The sequence below is a fragment of the Scyliorhinus canicula genome, chromosome 9, assembly GCF_902713615.1.
Source record: "Scyliorhinus canicula chromosome 9, sScyCan1.1, whole genome shotgun sequence".
NCBI classification, from domain to species: domain Eukaryota; kingdom Metazoa; phylum Chordata; class Chondrichthyes; order Carcharhiniformes; family Scyliorhinidae; genus Scyliorhinus; species Scyliorhinus canicula.
In genome coordinates, this window is record NC_052154.1 from 150,310,350 (window position 1) to 150,333,075 (window position 22,726).

At 48.8% G+C, this 22,726-nt stretch overlaps 1 protein-coding gene across 1 annotated transcript in view; it reads left to right on the forward strand.

The window, feature by feature from the left end:
* The window catches only part of spon1b (spondin 1b), a 401,065-nt gene that overhangs the window by 317,824 nt on the left and 60,515 nt on the right, over window positions 1-22,726 (forward strand). Inside the window, 2 exon segments of the mRNA XM_038807896.1 lie at window positions 21,558-21,618; window positions 21,621-21,697. Coding sequence (XP_038663824.1) covers window positions 21,558-21,618; window positions 21,621-21,697 — 138 coding nt within the window.

Here is a 22,726-nt window from a genome sequence, read left to right on the forward strand (position 1 = left end):
CCCCCCCCCCCCCCCCACCGCCACCGCCTGTAACCCCTCCAGTGATACGATACATACCCGCTGCACTACGGGTTGTGGGTCCTGGATTGGCAGTAACAGTGGGTCTGGACCAGGGGATGGAGGATGGTGACAACCACTCTGGGATGAGCTCTGGTGCTCCAATCATTTGACATGTCTGACTCCTGCCCCGGTATCACTTTACACCATCCACCCGGGTGATCCCTGCATGCGAGCCGGCCATTCCATCACACGGTCCCATTGAATCCCTGGGATGGCGGAGGTGGGGACAAGATGGGGAGAGGGGTTGGGGGTGGGGCACCGGAGCGGTGACTGCTGGCTGAACCGCAGTCCCTGGGCTAAGCCCACCCCAACATCCACCCTTTTCCCACCCCCTCCTCCGTGCCTCCTTTGGGATCAGCCCAAACCAGTCCACCCCTCATACCCTTCTGACAGAGCACTGAGGCAGGTTGGAACATTGTGCATTGGTGTTTAAAGTGAACAAATATATATAGCTCTGTGCCCTAGCCCCCATCACAATACTGTGCCCTACCTGCGCACCAACATATTGGTGCAGGTGGGGGTTTGGCCTATCCCTCCACTGTGAAGAGGAGGGCTTAGGATTATGGGTGTGTGGGATGGGAGAAGTGCCAGGGGCACAGTACTGTCTACTCACCTTAGCCTTTCTGAGGAGGTTGTGTAGTTTTTTTCTGCACTGCAGGCCTGTCCGGACGGTGTTGCCCATGGCGCTGGCCACCTGTGCCCAGGCCTGGTGAACTGCGGCGGCTGGCATCCTCCTTCCAGGGCCAGGGTCACCCGCCTCTCCTCCACGACATCCAGCAGGGTCTCCAGTTTTGCGTCAGTGATTCTTGGGGCTGTGAGTCTCGCTGCCACCTTGTTGGCTGGGATGGTGTGTTTGGGGAGTGCAGTGTGTACATGCGGCTGCAGCTTTTCAGCTTCCTGAATGCCAATCCCAGACCTGGCAAATCCGCACCTTTTCCTCATTGGAATTGATTATATTCCATGTGGCACTGGTGCTAGCCCCTTAACAGCCGTTGAATCACTAATTTGGTGCGGCTGTTGTGGAAGTCATTGAATTCTGCCCTGGCGCCAACACCTAGTCTCAGGAATGGAGAATGCGGCCGCCGATCTTTTAACCATCCTTATTTATTTTACCCCAGTCCCTGCTCTGTGTTGTCTGTCTTGGGTGTGTGGGTGGAGCGTGGGGCAGTTTAAGGGGGTAGTAGGTATTAGCTTCTTGTTCTCCAGTTGTATTTACTGCATATTTCATGATAGTTCTTTGTATAAATAAACAGTGATTGGGTTTCAACTTACAAACCTGGTGACTGTAATTATTGGACAACCAAGGGCCAAAGACTTCGGGAATTTTTCAAAGAATTATTTGTTAATTCAATTATGTTTTGACTCCGGGGCACATGGGGCTGGAATTGACCACACACTTGCCCAATATATGGTAACAACACATAGCAAACGCAGATGCTCTTAGCAGTCCTTGCAAGAATGTGCCACATGCCCTCCAGTACCACAAGAAATCATCATGGCATGAAATCTTTTGAGATACATTGCCAGTGTTGGAGAAGCAGATCAGGAATTGAAATAATCGAGATCCACTTCTCTCCAAAGTGAGGGACAAAGGGTGTGATAAGTAGCAATGGAAGCTACTTTTTTGTTTATTGTTTTTTAATCAGGAAGGTTCCCAGATGTTTTATTAATATATGAACCACTCAATTACATTTTCGTCTTTAGAAAAGAACTAAAAATCAGAAGGATTTGCCCAATTATATAGATCTCGGTGAACTCGAGGGTCACTTGAAGACAAATAAACATACAATGATGCAAACTTTATGGCCTGTGTTTTGGCTCGCGTTCAAAAGCAGTTGCAGCATGATCAAAATTTGAAGCCAATTTCTTAATGCAACATGTTTCCTCCAACTTTGTAACAGAGCCATTTATTTGTTTCCTGAACTTTTTTCTAGATTAGCAGGTAAAACAACATTGTAGGAAGGTGTGAAACATTTAACCACCTGTATCACAGACAGCCAAGTTCCAGATCAGCACTTCCAGAAAAGGGAGGATCTGCTGTAAATGCTTTAAATAATAAGGATGCAGGAACATAGGAAGAGGAGGAGGGTATTCAGCCCTTCTGGTCCATTCTCCCATTCCGATAGATAGTGAATGATCTGTAACTTACACCTCCAGCTCGCTATGGCAACATTCCTTTGTCTCCACGCGATTATTCATGACGCTTGAGGTCATAAGGTCTGAATCCCAATATCAGGAACTTCTTGGATATGATCAAATGTGCTCAAGGTGCTAGTGTGGGACTGGAAAAGGAGGGGACAGAAGATGAATTTGACCCCGGTTTGTGTGCTCGTCCCAGTGAAGTTGTTAACCGGTCACAAAACAGCAAAAGCCACAGCAAAGTCTATGAAGTGGAATTGGATTAATCATAACTTCAATTTACATTGTGGGCGGCACAGTAGTTAGCAGTGCTGCCTCACAGCACCAGGGGCCTGGGTTCAATTCCGGCCTCATGTGACTGTATAGAGTTTGCACATTCTCACTGTGATGACATGGGTTTCCTCCGGGTACTTTGGTTTCCTCCCACAGTCCAAAAATGTGCAGGTTACGTGGATTGGTCATCCTAAATTGTCCCTTAGTGTCCAAAGAGGTGCAGGTTAGGTGGGGTTATGGGGGAGTGGGCCAAGGTATGGTTCTCCTTGGGTTGGTGCAGACACGATGGCCAAATGGCCTCCTTCTGCAGTGTAGGGATTGTAGGTATGAACGGATCTTGTGGCACAAAAAGATGCCATCCAACTCATCCTGAAATACACTTTGAAAGAATGATCCCATTGATCTCACTCTCCTTGTTCTTTCTCCATAGCTCTGCAAAAGATTCCTTATCAAAGAGTTATCTAATTTCCTTTATTCACTAACCTTTAATACCCTTACCTAACAAAAAGCTCGCGGGTTGAATTCTCTGCCGATGGGATTCCCTGTTCCACCGGCAGCGCACCCCCACCTGCGGGTTTCTTGGTGGCTCGGAGTGGCCACAATGGGAAATTGTCACTCACTTTGTATGAAGAAGTACTTCCTAACATCACCTTTGAACCATCTATCTCTAATTTGAAAGGTATATGTACCCACTTGTTCTGGACTCCCACCACCTGACAAGATTGTTTCTTTCTATCCACCTTATTGATTCTTCTAATCATCTTTAATGCCTCAATGAGATAATGCCTTAATCTTCTATACACAAAGGAACATAAGCCTCATCTATGTGACCTTCCCACAGTGAAAGCAGTGGCATTGTCACTGGACTAATAAGCAGATGGTGAAATTTAATTCAATATTAATCTGGAATTAAAAGTTTAAAGGTGACCATGAAACCATTGTTGATTGGCGTAAAAAACAATCTGATTCACGAATGTCCTTTAGAGAAGGAAACCTGTTGTCCTTAACTGGTCTGCTCGACATGTGACTCCAGACCCACTGCAATGTGGTTCACTCTTAATGGGCAGCACGGTAGCATAGTGGTTAGCACTGTTGCCTCTCAGCTCCAGGGTCGCAGGTTTGATTCCCGGCTTGGGTCACTGTGCGGAGTCTGTACATTCTCCCCGTGTCTGCGTGGGTTTCCTCCGGGTGCTGCACTTTCCTCCCACAGTCCAAAGGTATGCAGGCTAGGTGGATTTGCCATGATAAATTGCCCTTGGTGTCCAAGAGTGGTGAGGTGGGGTTACTGGGTTACGGGGACAGGATGGAGGCGTGGGCTTAAGTAGGGTGCTCTTTCCAAGAGTTGGAACAGACGCGATGGGCCTAATAGCCTCCTTCTGTAAATTCTATGATTCTATAATTGAACCCAGTTTGGCCCACTGCCACTGTGATAAAATGATGCTGCACCCCTTTTCCAAGGCCACATCATTCCTGAAGTGTGGTGCCCAGAACTGAACACAATTATTGCAGAGAGTTCAACCAGAGCTTCATGTAGTTGCAATTGAAATGTGAACAGTCAGGAGATGACTGTGGTACATTGAAGCACAATCACTGCAGCGCTTCAATGTTTGCTTATATGAAGGTTTTATTCAGAAATAATGATGTGCTTGGTTGAAAAGTGGTTGGGAAAATGAGGCTGAGCTGGCCTGCGCTGATTATCCCAGGAAAGTCATTACTGTTGCTCCATGCCATATTCTACATGATGGTATTAGCAGGAGTTGACACGAGCCCTTTAAATCACTCTTGTGAAAATTAGTGTCATCTTTAACTACAGACCGTTTATTAAAATTGTTCAATTTTCTATTTTTTAAATGAATGATTTCACTCCTCGTTTCTTCCCTCTCCAGATGTTACTAATCCCTGGGCAACTTGCCTCTGGTAACAGGAAAGGGAGGCAGTACTTAACTCATGAAAGAGACCATCATATGTATGATGGCTCTCCGAAGCAACATTCCTCGTTTGTTTTTCATCATAAATCCTATTCCCCACATCCTGGCTGAACCTTTATCCTGAAGCCTCAGCTTGAATATTGTGTCCAATGCTGGACACCACACTTCAGGAAAGATGTCAATGTCTTGAATGGAGAGGATGAAGAAAAGATTGCCAGATTGGTTCCAGAGAGAAAGGACTTCTGGTACAGGAGAAACTGAAGGAGTTAGAGTGTAAAGGGAGAATTTAATTAAGGCTTTCAGAATTATGAAGTGTTTTGATAAAGTAAATAAGGATAAATTGTTCTTCTGAATTACCAGCTGAAGGGCTGGTAATCAGAGGACAAAAATTTAAGATGATCGATGAATGAAGAGTGGAGATGAGGAGAATTGTTTTTTTTTAACTTTTTACTTTGCAACTTGTAATCTGAAATGCACTGTCAGAAAGGATGGAGGAAACAGATTCAATAGTGACTTTCAAAATTAATAATACTGGGAATTAAAGTGGAAACTTTATTCACACACAGCTCCCTTCAGACTCAGGTGAACTTTCAAAGAGTCTTTCAAGATGGGCTAGGTAGCCCATTTCTGTGTCACACTTTATGATGTACCTAATTCCACTTCATAGATTTTGATGCGGCTTTTGTTATTTTGTGATCAGCTAACAACTTCACTGAGATTAACATACAATGAGGTTAAATTAAGTACTGCATATTTTGGTGCCCACCTCCTCCTTTTCCAGTCCCGTATTCATCTCGTGCTGCAGGCTGAAGCTTTTTGTTTGCAGCTGCAATTCCCCAAATACTGCATCGGTCTGGGACAGCGGGTGCCTCTTACTTGCCCTTACCCAATGTGGCAGATGGTACATTTTATGGTTGGACATACCCAAGTATGTCATACCCTGTTTGGGGCCTCAGGAGACCACATAATGCCTGAAAATGGGTGCCAGACCTCCCAATTTAATGCCCAATGTTTTCCGCCATTTTCCTGGCAAATTTTCATGTCCACTGATGGAATGTCACCTAATAGTTCAGTTGGCAGTTGGGAAGACAACTGCAATGTGAGCATTCATTTTGAGAGGACTAAAATTCATGAGCAGGGATGTACTGCTGAGGCCGTATAAGGCTTTATTCAGACCCCATGTGGAATATTTGGGCAGTTTTGGGCGCTGCATCTAAGGAAGGATGTACTGGCCTTGGAGGGTGTCCAGAGGAGGTTCACAAGAATGATCCCGGGAATGAAGGGCTTGTCATATGAGGACCAGTTGAGGACTCTGTGTCTGTCCTCAATGGTGTTCAGAAGCATGAGGGTGGATCTCATTGAAATTTACAGAATACTGAGAGGCCCAGAAAGAATGGACATGGAGAGGATGTTTCCACTATAGGAGAGACTAGAACCCAAGGGCGCAGCCTCAAACTGAAGGGATGACACTTTTAAACTGAAAATGAGGAGGAATTTCTTCAGCCAAAGGTGGTGAATCTGTGGAACTAATTGTCACAGAAGGCTGTGCAGGCCAAGTTACTGAGTGTCCTTAAGACAGACATAGATAGGTTCTTGATTAACAAATGGATCAGGGTTACGGGAAGAAGGTTGGAGAATGGGGATGAGAAACATGTCGGGCGCGATTCTCCGCACCCGCGAAAAATCGCAAAGTTGGCCGTTAAAACGGGCGCCTTTTACGACGGTCGGGAAGGGTCCATTTCCCGACGTATTCACATCCGGGAAATGGGCTAGGAACGCGGCCGCGTCAATCACGTGCGCGATGACGACGGAACGCGACGACGATACGACCACGCCCACGTGACGCAGCCCGACGCCGTAAAAAGGCGCGGGCGAGCACAGAATCTGTCGGCCATGATGTCGGAGCTCAGGAGAGCTGCCCCTCGGTTTGTTGAGGCCGATGTCGAGACGCTGCTCGATGCCGTCGAGCAGAGGAGGGGCATCATCTGCCCGCGTAGAGGGCATCGCCAACCTGCCAGCGCTGTGCGCCAGGGCTGGCATGGGGTGGCTGCTGCCGTTAGTGCTGTGGGGCAGACCCCTCGCTCAGCAGAGCAATGCAGAATAAAATGCACAACCTCACCAGGGCTGCCAGGGTAAGTGCCAAGAGGGTGCCCCCTGGTCACAACCATCCTTCCCCCCTGAACTTAATCACCCACCTCCCCCCCTGGCACGGGGGTGGAGGGGGATTGGGGCAGAGTCAGTTGAGGGTGGTTCACAAAGTTGTCACAGGCCCAGCGCTCTGGCCCCCGTGGAGAGATGCTATGGTCTTATGACAACTTGATCCCCAAACTGTGCCAGTATCTGAACGGACTGCTGATACCTGCCGTATTGTAATGATCTACCTATGTCCCCTCCCCCCACAGGCCAAGACCGCTCACAACACCCGTGAGCGGCACCAGACTGAGGGGGTTCGCCCAACCTGCACCCCCTCACCACGTTTGAGCAGAGGGCACTGGACCTTGTTGGGGGGTCTGGCACACGGGAGGTCGCACTATGCGAGGTTGGCGGAGCTGCAACAAGTGAGACAACCCTCCATGACAAACACCCCCCCCCACCTCCAACATCCTCTGTCCCTTCACACACCCTGCCCACTTGGACACCTCCCCTATCCTCTGTCCCTTCACACACCCTGCCCACTTGGACACCTCCCCCATCCTCTGTCCCTTCACACACCCTGACAACTTGGACACCTCCCCCATCCTCTGTCCCTTCACACGCCCTGCCCACTTGGACACCTCCCCCATCCTCTGTCCCTTCACACACCCTGCCCACTTGGACACCTCCCCCATCCTCTGTCCCTTCACACACCCTGCCCACTTGTACACCTCCCCCATCCTCTGTCCCTTCACACACCCTGCCCACTGGGATACCTCCCCCATCCTCTGTCCTTTCACACCCTGCCCACTGGGACTGTCCAGCGCCTGGCCGAGCGAATCTAAATAAGCCGTTTCATTCTCTTCCCTAGGACGTGATGCCGAACGACCAGGGCCGTCTGCCTCCAGGCGGAGACACGCATCTGGCCCCACCTCACCCGGGGCCGCACAACACTCGGTGCCCGATCAGCGGGGAGTCCCATCCTCCCCAACAGAATCTGTGGAGCAGGACGCCCAGAGGGCAGCGACACAGCAGGAAAAAGAAATGGCCCGCCAACGCCCTGCGGCCTCTCACCTGGACGATGACCCAGAGGAGGCGTCAACTCAAGACGATCTCGAGCTTACGGCACTGCTATCTCCCACACCATCCACCATCCCAGAGACACTCACCCCGGCTGGCCTATTTAGTGATGAGGCTCCTGGGTCACAGTCTGGTTCGCACATCACAGCTGAGCAGGTACAGCAAGTGGAGGTCGGAGCAACCGAGGGCCCGGACTCGTGGAGGCCAGGCCAGGCCCAGCATGCAGCTGGCTCCCAGACGTTTTCTGAGTTCCTGGAGTTTCTCAACCCACCCGCACAGCCGATGCCTCAAGAAACCCAGGGAAACAATGACGGGATGAGAGCTGTCTTCCTGGCTCTGCAGACGCTGTTAGAGGAGTCGAACTGCGTCCACGAGCAGGGAGTGGTGCCGCTCATGGCAGCGACCCAGTCCGACACCGCACGGATGGCATCCGCGGTGGAGGCAATGGGTCAGGTTATGCAAGGCCTTGGGGTTAATGTGCACGTGTCATCCTCGGCCCTGGACAGGGTTGCCCTCTCACAGGCAGCAATGTGCCAGAGCAAAAACGACATTGCCGGTGCCCTGCGGGCCTTGGCTCAGTCTCACCAGGTCATGGCCCAGTCGCAGCAGTCACTCGCCGAGAGCATCAACCGCCTGACACATGTGCTGGATGGCGTTGTGCACTCACAGGTTGAGGTCACACAGTCCCTGGCGGGAATGTCTAACTCCCTGGACTCCGTGTCTGCAAACGTTCGGATCCTGGTGGATACCGTCGCAGGCCTCCAGGACTGGCAGCGCCAGGTGTCGGTGTTGCGACGGGGCACCTCCCCGCTCGCACCTCTGTCCCAAAGTGAGGCCCGGGGGCCACCGGGCTCCCCGAGGGAGGAGGAGGTTTCGGGGCCCATCCCATTAAGTCCATCACGGGACGTCCCGGAATTCTCGGCCTCCCCCCGTCCCATCCCTGGTGCATCGGGTGGGCAGCAGGCAGAGCAGGGTGGCACAACGTCACCCGAGACGCCCGCAGAGCAGCCTGGCCCATCAAGGCCGGGTCGCTCCAGGAAACGCTTGGCCAAGGAGAAACGAGTCGAAGGGGGCGATTCGCAGCAGTCCTCCTCCACTCCTGCTGTATCATCTGGGGACTCACGTAGACGTAGTGGTAGGTCCCGTAAGGCAACAAAGTGAGACACAGAGTAAGTTGGCACGGGTGAAGGGCACAGTTTAGTTGTAGGGGCTAGGGCACCTGTAAATTATTGTTAACATTAAACGCACTGTTCCACCTTACTTGTAAAACCGTGTGATTGTTCCACAACCACAGGAATCGTGATGGTGACCGAGTGTCGCTGGGGTTGACGAGCGGTGAAACTTCGGTGCCGGGTATGCAGTCCCTGCCCCTCCCCCCACCCCCTCCCACAGCTAGCCCACGCGGGCACGTGATGGAGTGTCCGTGACGAACTCAGCGGCCACCAAGGTGGATGGTTCAGCTATTGCCATGGGTCAGACTCTCTCTAACGATTCTAAGCTCACAGCTCTTCGCAGAGCGGGCTGTCATCATTCCACATGGCACTGATCACACCCGCTGACACAGCCATCAATGTTGTGCCATACCGTCTGGACCCAGTGGTAAGGGTGATGTCGAAGTGGAGCCGTGTACACTGAGAGGGGGTGGGGGGGGGGGGGGGGGGGGGGGGGGGGGTTGTGGTGGTGGCAGTTGTGTGGTGACCCTCTGCATGACTAGCGATGCAGGTGGTGGTTTGGTGTTCAGCGGGGACGTCACATGCGACGCGTGAACCATGCTGCCACCAAGGCGTCGCGTGCCCGCCGTCCTCGCCGGGTCCGTCGTGCCGCCTCCTGGACATCACCAGCACCTGGGTCGTGTCTGCGTGCTGCGCCTGCCACTCCGCCAGCCTCCTCCTCCCTCTCCTCCTCCTCCTCCTCCTCCTCTCTCTCCTCCTCCTCCTCCTCTGTGCTGGCACCACTGCCACTGGCTTCTCCCTCCGCCTCCTGCAGCAGATCATCTCCCCTCTGCATCGCGATGTTGTGCAGCGCACAGCAGACCACTACAATGCGAGCGACCCTTTCAGCCTGGTACTGCAGGGCCCCTCCGGAGCGGTCCAGGCACCTGAATCTCATCTTCAGGAGGCCAAGGCAGCGCTCCACCACACCCCTGGTTGCTGCATGGGCCTCATTGTATCGGGTTTCCGCATTGGTCTGAGGCCTCCGTATAGGCATCATCAGCCATGACCTCAGCGGATAACCCCTGTTGCCTAGCAACCAGCCCCTCAGCCGGGGGGGGACGTCCCTCAAACAACGCAGGGATGAACGACTGCACCAGTATGTAGGAGTCATGCACACTCCCTGGGAACCTTGCACAGACATTCATGATCCTCATGTGGGGGTCGCATACCACCTGGATATTCATGGAGTATGTCCCCCTCCTGTTTGTGAACACGTCCCTGTCCCCTGCAGGCGGGCGCATGGGGACGTGAACACAATCGATTGCGCCCTGCACCATTGGTATCCCGGCCACTCTGGCAAATCCACGAGCTCGTGAGTCTTGAGTTGCTCAGTCCTTGGGAAAGGTGATGTAGAGATCCGCGATGGCATAGAGGGCGTCGGTCACATCCCGGATGCACCTGTGCACCGATGACTGGGAGATCCCGGAGAGGTCCCCGCTCGGAGACTGGAAGGAGCCTGTCGCATAGAAGTTAAGAGCGACCGTCACCTTGATGGCAACTGAGATTGCGTGTCCTCCCCTCGTTCCATGTGGGGTGAGGTGCGCCACAAGGTGACAGATACGTATCACCGTCCGCCTACTCAGCCGGAGTCTCCTCCTGCAGGTGATGTCCGTCATTGTTAGGAAAGAGACCCGGACACGGTACACCCTCGGCCTTGGTCGTCGCCTCTGGCGCCGTGGCTGCACCCTCACTCTCTCCTCTTCCTCTTCCTCCTCCTCCTCCTCCTCCCCATGCTGCTCGACGACTGGCAACTCCTTGGCTCTTCCCTCTGCTGCTGCAGCTGGCCCTGCATCCACTGCGGGTTGTGGGTGTGGATGCTGCTGCATCGCCAAATGCAGTGCAGCGGCCCCAACCACTGTGCAGAACATAGCCGTTCTGTTCACAGACATTGTGCTAACCTACAGAAGGGTGGTGGGGGGGCAGAGAAACGGGACATGTTAGACGGAGGTTAGTCGACACCTCGGCAGCCGCCTGCCACGGGATACCTGTGTGTCCCGGTGGCCTGGACGTGCTGCTGACACGCGGGCAGCCTAACCCCTGGTCACTTTCTGCATCCAACGGGCAATTAACTATGTCCTCCTCACCGGTGCGTCAGTGGCATGTGGCCGTAAGCCACAGGGCAAACAGCGGCCTTGTCCTTGTGGCCGGCACGCCATGGCATGGTGGCAGACATTTTGTTACAGGGTTGGACGGGTCACTCGCTCACTCTCTCCCTAACACCCCCCCCACTCCCACTCCCCCCTCCATCTCCCCCTCCGTCTCCCCCACTCCCCCCTCCATCTCCCCCACTCCCCCCCTCTGTCTCCCCCACTCCCCCCTCCGTCTCCCCCACTCCCCCCCTCTGTCTCCCCCACTTCCCCCTCCATCTCCCCCACTCCCCCCTCCACTCCCCACTCCCCCCCTCCATCTCCCCCACTCCCCCCGCTCTGGACCCCCCTCCCGTTCTCAGGGATGCCTTCCCCGTTATGGCCAGACTCCAGCGGTGCGCTGAGCGGTGCGCTCACCTCCTCGAAGCTGTCGTCAGCCAGCACGACTGGTTGACGAACTTGAAAAGCAGGTGTGTTGGACGCCATGTAAACAGTGCGTGATGACGTCGGGACTTTGGCCCATCCGGGCCGGAGAATAGCGGGGGGCCAAAAACTAGCGATTCTGGTCGTGTCGGGGGCACGTTCGAGGCGTTTGACGGGAATGGCGACTTGGAGTTTGTGCGGGGTTCGGAGAATAGCGGGAGGGCGTCGGACCTGCGTCGCCGTGAAAATTTGCGCCACCCGCTATTCTCCGACCCGTCGTGAGTGCGGAGAATCGCGCCCATGTCAGCTGTGATCGAACGGTGGAGCAGACCTGATGGACCAAAGGGTCTAATTCTGCTCCTATATCTTATCGTCTAATATAGGCATGGACTGATGAAACACATCAACAGGAAGAAGTGATTCTGAAACTTTTTAACTGGCAGGGATCCAAAACAATTTAAGCTACTGAAGAACATAAAGCCATCTTTAGTTTTATTTTCAGGAAGGTATTTCTTTTAACTGCTGCCAATAACCTGAATTTCATTAAAAAAATAATTAAATTTTCTTCATTGGAGTGTTTCTCTCTGCTTCCCTGTGCACTTTCATTGGTTTCTCTATTGTCAGGATTTTGGCCACATAGAGCAGAAATCCCTGACTAAACTAAACAAACTTGTTCCTGCATTTTAAGAGGCTGGTGATCACTGCTTCCCATGTCATCACTGAGGTTTGCTGGAGGCTATTAAGTCAGTCCAATTTACGAGAAAAAGATTTCACTTAGCCAAGCATAGACCGGTGAATAAATAGATTGAATTTCTTCATTGAGCATTAGTGTGAGTCAAGCAAAAGCTTTAAAAACTGACTTTTATTTGATTTGTGTTCAGGAATGTGGGTTGTCACTGATAAGGTTGGATCGTCTGCCTATCACTACTTTGAGAAGGTGGTGGTGGGTCATCTCCATGAATGGCTGAAGTCCTTGTGGTTGTGCATTTGGGAGGAGGAAGTTTCAAAGGGGCATAAACAGATTAAATTTAAAACTGTGGTAGATGGAAATCAATGCAGGAAAAATGCGAGGTCATCCAATTTAGACTCAGAGAAAACAAGCTGGAATACAGCTATCCATCACTTAGCAGTCCGAATACGTTACACCGGAAATAAGAGCAGCAATAGACTATTTGGCCCCTCGAGCCTGCCCTGCCATTCAAATAGATTGTGACTAATCTACCTCACTGCCACTTTCCTGCACGATACCCATAATCGCTGGACATCTTTAGCATGAAGAAAGCTCTCCATCTCAGTCTTGGACAAATTCAATGCCTGAGCTTCCACAGCCTCTGGTGTAAGGAATTGCAAAGATTCATCCCCTCTTTGTGAAGAAATTCCTCTTCATTACATTTCTAAATGGCCTATGTCTTAATCTGAGACTGTATCTCCTGGTTCTAGACCAGCCAGGGGAAGCATCTCTCCTCCAACTATCCTTCTGAATCCTGTAAGAATAAGTGTGCCTCAGTGAACTCACCTCTCATTCTTCTAAACTCTGGAAGATACAAGCCCTGTCTCCTCAACCTCGCCTCATTAGACAATCATGCCATCCCAGGAATCGGTCTGGTGAACTTTTGTTGTACTCATTCTGTGGTCAGTATATCATTCCTTAAAGAATGAGACCAATGGGCAGCACGGTAGCATTGTGGGTAGCACAAATGCTTCACAGCTCCAGGGTCCCAGGTTCGATTCCGGCTTGGGTCACTGTCTGTCCGGAGTCTGCACATCCTCTCCGTGTGTGCGTGGGTTTCCTCCGGGTGCTCCGGTTTCCTCCCACAGTCCAAGATGCGCAGGTTAGGTGGATTGGGCATGATAAATTGCCCTTAGTGTCCAAAATTGCCCTTAGTGTTGGGTGGGGTTACTGGGTTATGGGGATAGGGTGGAGGTGTTGATCTTGGGTGGGGTGCTCTTTCCAAGAGCCGGTGCAGACTCGATGGGCCGAATGGCCTCCTTCTGCACTGTAAATTCTATGACATGTGTGACATGATTGACAAAATTTTGCACAATACTCCACATGTGAGTCTGGATAGGGGAAAATGTTTTTAAACTATCAGAGAAGTAGGAGGGTTCTGATGATGGGGATTTAGTAATCCAAAGATAAAAGTTAAGATAACCGAAAAGTATATTGTTGTGAATAAAGAGAAGCTGAGTGGGACAATAAGGGACTGATGATTTTAACAATGTATTATAGTTCATTACAGATTAGGTCCATGCAAAGAATAATAGTAAAAAGAAAATCAAAGTCCTATTACCTGAATTCACAGATCATCCACAATAGGATAGATGAACTAATGACACAAATCAAGATAACTGGTTTGATCTAATTTCCATTACGTGTATGTGGTTAGAAGGTGACCAAGGTTGGGAAATAAATATTCCAAGGTACACAACATTTTGAAAAGGCAGAATGGAAAAGGAGGTGAGGTAGCTCTGATAATGAAGGATAAGATGAGGAAATTAGTGAGAAAGGATCTTGGAGTAGAAAATTAGGAAGTCGAATCATTACGAGTGGAGATTAGATTTAGCAAGAGTGAGAAAACATTGGTGGGAGTAGTTTATACATTTGGTGTACCATTGGACAGAGCATTAATCAAGAAATTATTGAAACCTGTAACAATGGCAATATAATAATTGTGGGGACATTAATCTTCAGATAGACTAGACTAATCAAATTGGAATGATGGTCTGGAAAATGAGTTTGTGAAAGTTTCCTGAAGCAAAATGTTGCAAAGACAATTAGATATGAAGCCATCTAGTATTGTATAATGAGGGTGTGTTAATTAGTAATGTCGTAGTAAAAGAGATTTTTCATGAACCCCGCCTTCTTAACCTTGCCTTCGTCTGAGGTATGGTGAACCTCAGATTAAATCACTGCCAGTCCCCCCCCCCCCCCCCAAAGCAGCCTAAGTTCATCTGAGACTATGGCGACTTTATTTTTAACGAAAGATCCATTGGGAAATATAATCATAATACAGTTGAATTCCACATTAAAGTTTGAATCTTCATCCTCCAATCACAAACACAGATCTCAAACTTAAACAAAGTCAATTACATGGATATGAAACAAGAGTTTGAGATTGATCGGATACATAGAGTAAAAGATGTGGAGGTAAATAGCAGTAGGAAACATTTAAAGGGGCAATTCAAAATGTTCAGCAGAAATGCACTGCATTGAAAAACAAAAGCTCAGTGAGAAAAGATTGGACAGGCTGGGCATGTATCTGTTGGGGTTTAGAAGAGTAAGAGGCAACTTGATTTGAAACATATACGTTGGAATTCTCCATGGGAGAGGGGGTAAGAAGGAGGGTTTGCAGGGATTTTGAGGTGGGGGGTGGAGGAAGGGCTGGGGTTTGCATGGGGAGTGGAGGGGGGGAATGCTCCCTTGGGGGGGGAATCATACTCGATCATACTCCTGAGCTGACAGCTGCCGCCACCTCGCCCCAGCCTTGTGGCTGACTCTCAGGGACCCTCAGGAAAACTGGACTTCCCTCCTGGTCTCAACAGCATCTAGTACCCAGGTCAACATCTCCGAATCTTGGGACTGGTCTACTGGGTGCCATTAGTGTGAGCTGGCTGGGGTTGGCTGAGCAAGCGCAGCGTAAGTGCTGCTCAAGCTTAATCGTGGAGGTCTGGCAAGAGCGGTCCTGGCAAATCAGCTGGTGAGCCTTCATTTGCCACAAGAAGCCCGTGAGGCCTCATTACATGAACCAACTAACATTGAATTGTGTTGCCAGCCTTGCAGGACCGAGCAGCGGGAAGCTCGCGGCAATTCCCGCTCGCCACCACATTTTGACATTTTTCCAGATAATTGCGCCCAATGACTAAGTGTGGATGAATACTGGTGTGGTTCTCACCCAAAAGATCGTCAGGAAGCAACCCACTAAACCCGCCCAAAATGACACTTCGAACCTTTTTGGTTGAATCGCGCTCAACAACTCTAATCGCAACACTCCCTCAGTACTCAGTGCAGCAGTAGGCCTGTCAGCGTAGGTTTCATTCTAAAGTCTCTGGCATGGGACTTGAACCTCCACTTTTCTGGCACAGAGCTGGGTGTGCAGCTAAAACAGGCTGATGGGTCAGAGTGAATAGGTTGAAGAATCAAGGCACAAAATTGTGACCATCTAATTGGAGTTGTTTCGTGTCAAGTGTACTGAGGTACAATGAAAAGTATTGTCCTGCGTGCACCTCAAGCAGATAATTCCGTACATGAAAAGAAAATACATAATAGGGCAAACATAAAATACACAATCTAAATACTGAGATACAGGCATTGGGTGTATAACTACTCGGTGGATGAGATGTGTGAATAGATCAGATAAGTCCATAAGAGGGTTGTTAAGGAGTCTGGTAACATTGGGGGAGAAGCTGGTTTTGAATCTGTTAGTGCGTCCTCTTGGACTTTTGTATCTGCTGCCATGCCTGATGGAAGAAGTTGGAAGAATGAGCAAGCCAGGTGGGAGGGGTGTTTGATTATGCTAACCACTTGCCCACGGCAGCGGGCGATGTAGACAGAGTCAATGAATGGGAGGCCGATTCGTATGATGGACTGGGCGGTGTTCACGACTCTCTGTAGTTTCTTATGGTCTTGGGCCGAGCAGTTGCCATACCAGGCTGTGATGTTGTCACATAGGATGCTTTCTATGGTGCGCCTGTAGAAGTTGGTAAGAATCAATTTGGATATGCTGAATTTCCTTATTGTCCTGAGGAAGTACAGGTGCTGTTGTGCTTTCTTGGTCATTGTGTCGACATTGGTGGACCAGGACAGATAGTTGGTGATGTGCACACCTAAGAATTTGAAGCTGTCAACTATCTCCACCTCGGCCCCGTTGATACTTTGCTTCCTGAAGTCAATGACCAGCTCTTTAGTTTTGCTAACATTAGGGGAGAGATTGTTGTTGTTACACCACACCATTAGGTTCTCTATCTCCCTCCTGTATTCTGACTCATTGTTGTTTGAGATTCGACCCACTACGGTCGTGTCATCAGCAAACTTGTAGATGGAATTGGAGCCAAATTTTGCCACACAGTCGTGCGTGTATAGGGAATTTGGTAGGGGGTAAGTATGCAGCCTTGCGGGGCCCCGGTATTGAAGACTATCGTGGAAGAGATCTTTATCCTTACTGATTGTGGTCTATGGATCAGAAAGTCGAGGGTCCAGTTGCAGAGTGAGGAGATAAGTCCTAGATTTTGGAGCTTTGATATGAGCTCAGCTGGGATTATAGTGTTGAAGGCGGAGCTGTAGTCAATAAATAGGAGTCTGATGTAGGAGTCCTTGTTGTCGAGATGCTCCAGGCATGAGTGTAAGGCCAGGGAGGTGGTGTCTACAGTGGACCTCTTGCGGTGGTATGCCAATTGCAGTGGATCAAAGCATTCTGGGAGTATAGAGTTGATGTGCCTCATGACCAACGTCTCGAAGCACTTGATTGCGATCAATGTCAAGGCCACCGGATGATAGCCATTGAGGCACATTTCCTGGTTCTTCTTTGGCACTGGAATGATGGTGGTCTTCTTGAAGCAGCTGGGGACCTCAGAACATAGCAGGGAAAGGTTGAAGATGTCCATGAACACATCTGCCAGCTGGTCGGCGCAGGATCTGACTGCACAACCAGGGATCAAGAATGCCGATCTGAGTTCGGAAGCTGTGATGATGGCTATGCGTGTGCCGGGGCTGCTGAGGCAATCAACAGTGGTTTGATGGTTTCCTGCTCGAACTGAGCATAGAATGCATGGAGCTCAGCAGGGAGGGGAGCGCTGCTGCCGGAGATTCTGCATGGCTTCACTTTGTAGCCCGTTATGTTGTTTAAGCCTTGCTACAACCGGCGAGAGTCTGTAACACTAGGATGTGACTCCAGCTTGGTCTGATATTGTCTCTTGGCATCCCTGATGACTTTGCGCAGGTCGTACCTGGATTTCGTGTATAGGTCAGCTTGAATGCCTCAGACCCGGCCTTCAGTCGAGAGTCAATCTCCCGATTAAGCGATGGTTTCCGGTTGGGGAACGTATGTACAACTTTCTTTGTGATGCAGTCGTCTACATATTTGCTGATGCAGTGTGACGGTGTTGGCATACTTGTTTAGGTTGGTTGCTGAGTTCTTAAATGTGGAGCAGTCCGTTGTCTCCAAGCAATCACGTAGGAGCACTTCTCTTGCCGCGGGCATAATTGAATGGCAGAGCAGATTATGGCACAAAATTACCTACTCCAGTTCCTAATGTTCCACAATTTGTGTCTGCACGATATTAGGGTGGGATTTTTCCTCTTAAATTTAACCTCAACATGTGTACAAAAAAGGCAATGTCTAATATTTATTCTTGAAAAAGTTGTTAATTTCTGTGAGACAATCTCAAAAAGCATTGTTGGTACATAGACCTTCAGCCTGCTCATTTATTAGCATTCATGCACAATTCTCAGTGTGATCTGCCTAGAAAGGCAGATTATATGTCCATTTCTCCAAACATTGCATCTTTTTTGCTTATGTATAAGGGGCTGGGTTCTCCGTTGCGCCGTCAACGTACCCATGACCAGGGATTTTCCGATGTGATGGGGCTGCCCACAATACGAAACCCCATTGGCCGGCTGGCGGTGTGGAGAATCCCTCAGTCGGCAGGGGCGCCCCGCACCGGAAAATGGGTGTGACGACAAGACAGAAAATCCATCCCAGAAGCTTTCCATTTTTAATTTCAGTGAGCAATATGGAGCTGGTTTCCCATTGCCTTGCTCACGTGTGCTTAAAGGTAATTCATTCCTCTTCACAAAACTCCTGTAAGCAGCCTTTCTCCCTCAAACATTTAGCTCTTTAGCCATCACCACCAAAGCTCTGCTGAATGTGCCATTGACCGTAATGTACGGTAACCTGGAAAGGAGAAAACAAGTAAAACAGAAAGCAGCAGAATTTAACCTTAAAATATTTTCATTGCAGAGTTTGACTACAAACCTCAGGCCTTTAAAATATACCTACGAAAAATTGAAATTGTCCAGCTTCGCTCACTGACGTGGGAACACGTTACATAGAGTATGAAGAAACAGGCCATTCAGCCAACATGTTTCCACCAGTTTTTCGGTTTCACACAAGCACCCCTCTTCTCAGCCTATCGGCATATTCTGTTCCTTTCTCTCCCATGTGGTTATCTAGCTTGCCCTAGCAAGGGCTGGAAAATCCCGCCCATTAATTCATCTGTGAACGCTTGGAATTCTCTGCTCCATGGAGCAGCAGTTGCTCAGTCATTTTTGGATGCAAAGGGAATGGAGGGATATGAGCACGGTGCAGAAAGCCGAAGCTGAGGTTAGCATATGGCCATTATCTAATTGAATGATAAAGGATAAAACGGCTGATTAACCTACTCTTGCTCCTATTGTTTAAGTTCCTTATGTGTTAGTGAGCTCCAAACAATCAAAAGTTTCTCATTAAAGAAGTTTTTCCTGAATTCCCTATCGGATTGAATCTTATCCCAGATATGTGAGGAAAAATACCAAAGCACCCAACATAAACTGCCCTTGATACAAAATGTGCTTTATTGTAAGGAGAGTGAGGGAGGTGGTGGGGGAGGGGGGGGTGGGGGTGGTCAGTGGATGGTTATCACTGATCATTTCTGCAACAAATTCCAGGCAGGTCTGGTTGCCTTCAATTTTCCTTTGTTGAAAAACAGACTGGAATCTGGTGATAAATGCAGGATAAAGCATTAAGAGATTAGGAGTGTGAGCAAAGAAGATTACCATGAGAAGATTTCCGGAAATGCTTGGATCAAACTCAAGCCGCTCAGAAAATGATTGTGGAAACTTCAACTTTTGCAATTTAATAGACGTCAGCTGTAAAGCTTTATATGTTTGTTCTGGATTTTATAGCATTTCGGATGTGGTTTAATAATCTGTTTAGCGTATTGTGTTGAAGTCATAATTGGAGTAATAAATTCTGAATTATTAGACTACCTGATTGCCATGCAGGAGCGAACATAAGGTCATAGGCTGTGTATTGGTTTGTAATAATGATGGGCTGGATGATTAAGTGATGAGGCAGATGGTATCAGCTTTATGAACACCTTCCGTTTAGCAAGGTGGCTTACATAAGCACGATTATTATGCAGCCTTATCCCTGAGTTCTTTTGGATGAATTCTTTAATTTGCATTCAGTTCTCAGTTATTGTTCTCAAATTTCAAACTGGACGCTGGCTGCATGTTTACCTCCCCCACCATTCTCTACGGATACATTGCTGACCAGATTTAGTTGCGTGTCAGTGTGATATTGGAAAGCCGAGAAGCCCAGATTGGATGGTTTAGGTTGCCTGCTTTTTTGTTATATTTCCCCCCGCAGCTTTCTGATCACTCGGCACCATGGCTCAGTGGATATCACCATCCAAAGACATTTTGTTCCGCTCAATTGGTTTTGTAATCTCTGAGCTGCCTTTTCTTAGTCCACGCCCCTTCCGGGTTTCACTTCAACTGCAGAATTGACCTCTTCACATCGTACAGGTGTTAGATTTAAATTAAAATGTATTATTGTTCCATTGTTTCTCATCTATGCTATCTCCACACTCAACTATTCCAATAATAATTTCATTTCCCCTGCCTTTCATCCTATTACAAACCCAAACCTTCCCTGTTTATTCTTTCATTCCCTCCCTATTTCACTGCCTCTGAACTTGTTTAAAGGCAGTTTAAATGGACAAGGGGAACTCCCCCAAACCCCCACATGCAGAAGGGCAACCACCCACCCCATCATGTACGAATCGGGCCCTCCTGCCTGCTTAAAATCTACTAAATCTCTAATGTTTATCATAATGTTTATGTCTAACAAAAGATTATTGAACTGTTAAATCTGGATAAAATTTAAAGAGCCAATTTGCCACGGGGGCAAATCCCTTATGGCCACTAAATCTAGCAAGAGGGCCATAAAGGGATTTGTGTCGGTGAGATCTCAGTTTGAGATCACCACCGCAAACCCCCCCCCCCCCCCGCCCTGCTCCCGCCCCCGCCCCCGCCCCTCAACCCCCCCCAACCGGGGACCTGATCGCAGGGCATGAACTTTATTTCAATGAATTTTAATAAACTTAAATATACTTAAATAGCGTTACGCTGTCATGTCCGCCTGCACTGGATCCTCCCCACCCCCCCCAAACCCCCTCCCCCAGTAGCTTAGGGCTCCTCACAATGGGAAACCCCATTGACCAGCTGGCAAAACAGAGCATCCCGCCAGCGTGCTGAACCAGAAATCTGGCGTGGCAGGATGGAGAATCCAGCTCAGTATATTCGCAGGGATTTCCACAGTGACATTTTGCATGTCACTTCCTCAAAGCAGTCAAAGATGTTTCTGAAGCAGGATCGTCCAGTGAAATAACTATACTGTCAGCACCTTTAGCCTTATTTATTTTAAGCACATTTCTAGCCCACATCCCTGACTCTAGCTTTCAACAAATCACAATTCACTCTAATCATCACCGCCAATTTCCACTACTTTTGAGACACACCCTTGCATGATGAGCATTGTATGAAACACCTCCACTTCTACGACACCATTCATAACCTCATGGCGTTCCAAAGTGCTTTACAGACCATGAAATAGTTGCGAAGTGGCAAGTGACCCAGTCTCAGTTTCACTTTAGCCTGTGAGCTGAACCAGCACACGCAGCTCTGCTGCTGATGTCTCCAGGTTTTCAACCTTTGTAAAGCTGTTTTTATGTGCTGGGTCTAAATAAATGAACCCATGTGTTTATCTAAAAAAAAAGTAAATAGTGTTGAGGTGAAGTCATTGTTGCCATGTTGGAAACGCAGAGCAACCAATTGGCACAAAGCAACCTCACCCAAATACCAATGTGATAATGATCAGTTAATCGTTTGTAGTGATGTTTTGAGGACATCAGGGAGAACTCCCCTGTGAAATAATGTCCTGCGATCTTTTATATCCACCTCAAAGGTCAAACAGGCTCAAATTAACATTTCATCTGAAAGATGGCAACTCTGACAGTGCAGCACTCCCTCAGTACTGCACTGGATTTTTGTGCTCAAATCTTTGGATTGAGATTTGAACCTACAACCTCAATACTGAAAGGTAAGAGTATTACACACTGAGGGATTGCTGAAATGAAGATGCAAGCAGTCTTTGGAGGCTTTTCTTCATTTTGGCTTGCATCAAAACAATTACCAAATGTATTTGTTAACCAACATGTTCTAATATTTCCTGTTTTCTCAGGCCCCGAACCAACGGGCAGAGCCTCAAGAAAGAATTAGACCTCTAACTAGCCTGGATCATCCTAAAGCCCATTCTATGATCCTGAGGGAGGACCCATCATTCCTGTGGCCAGAGTTGTGATTGAAAGAATTGCAAGAAAGGTAATGTGGGTTTCTCAGGCTATTCAGAAACAAACTGCTGCCGACATTCAGGTGATAGTGGTACTTGGTGATCAGTAGATTGGAGCATAAAGAGGGAGCTGGTGTGTTATGCTTCTTTATGTAGCATAAGCTGTGTCCTTGATGTATACTCTGACAAAGGAAGGTTCAGACTTGGAGATAGGTTTAACACATTTATTGAACAGTTAACAATTTTCCTACTTGAGTTCGACTCTCCTGCTGATCTTGCTATAGTAACTCAATCTAACTAACCAGTCTGCTCTAATCCATGTGGTGGGTGTGATGCTTCCTGATCTGCCCCTGTCCTTCTCACTAAGTCTCGCCTGTGGAAAAGTGAAAGAGCATGTGTGCCCTGTCCTTTTATATGGTTGCCCCCTTGTGGTAGTGACACCTCTGGGTGTCTTGACTGCCCATTGGTCGTGTCCTATCTTACTGACCTACTGGTTGAATGTCTGTGTGCCATGATGTCTCTGGTGCTCCCTCTAGTGTTTACTCAGTCCTAGTGTATCTACATTAACCCCTTGTTTACCTACAGTGATGCATATCACCACAGGAGCAACCTATGGAACTTTGGCTTTTGCATGTGGCAATTTTGTTACAAAGGTTGCTTGCCGTGTGTATTTGGAAAATGTTTCTATTAGGGCAATCATGCCCTGAAATCCTGATCTCCCCCCTCTTGAACAACTAATGCATCCACTGAAAATTGTCAATGCATAATAATGGGATGATTAGGATTGTTAATATATTTGTGCCCACAAGGGCCTCTCAGTGCCTACTAGTTGCTCCCTCAGCTGGAACAGTCTATGGCTCTTCTGCTGCAGAGGACTCCCATGACCCATCCATAGGCACAAGAGGGAGTAGGTCTTTGGTTGAATCTTTGGACCAGACAAAATGAAAACTCTGGTCACGTTCTTCCGTCAGGTCTTTCAATAGTCCTCAGTGGGCTGAAGCCAGCTGTCAGCTGCTGCGAGCGAGGATATTCTGGTACCTTCAGACACAATCCCTGAACAC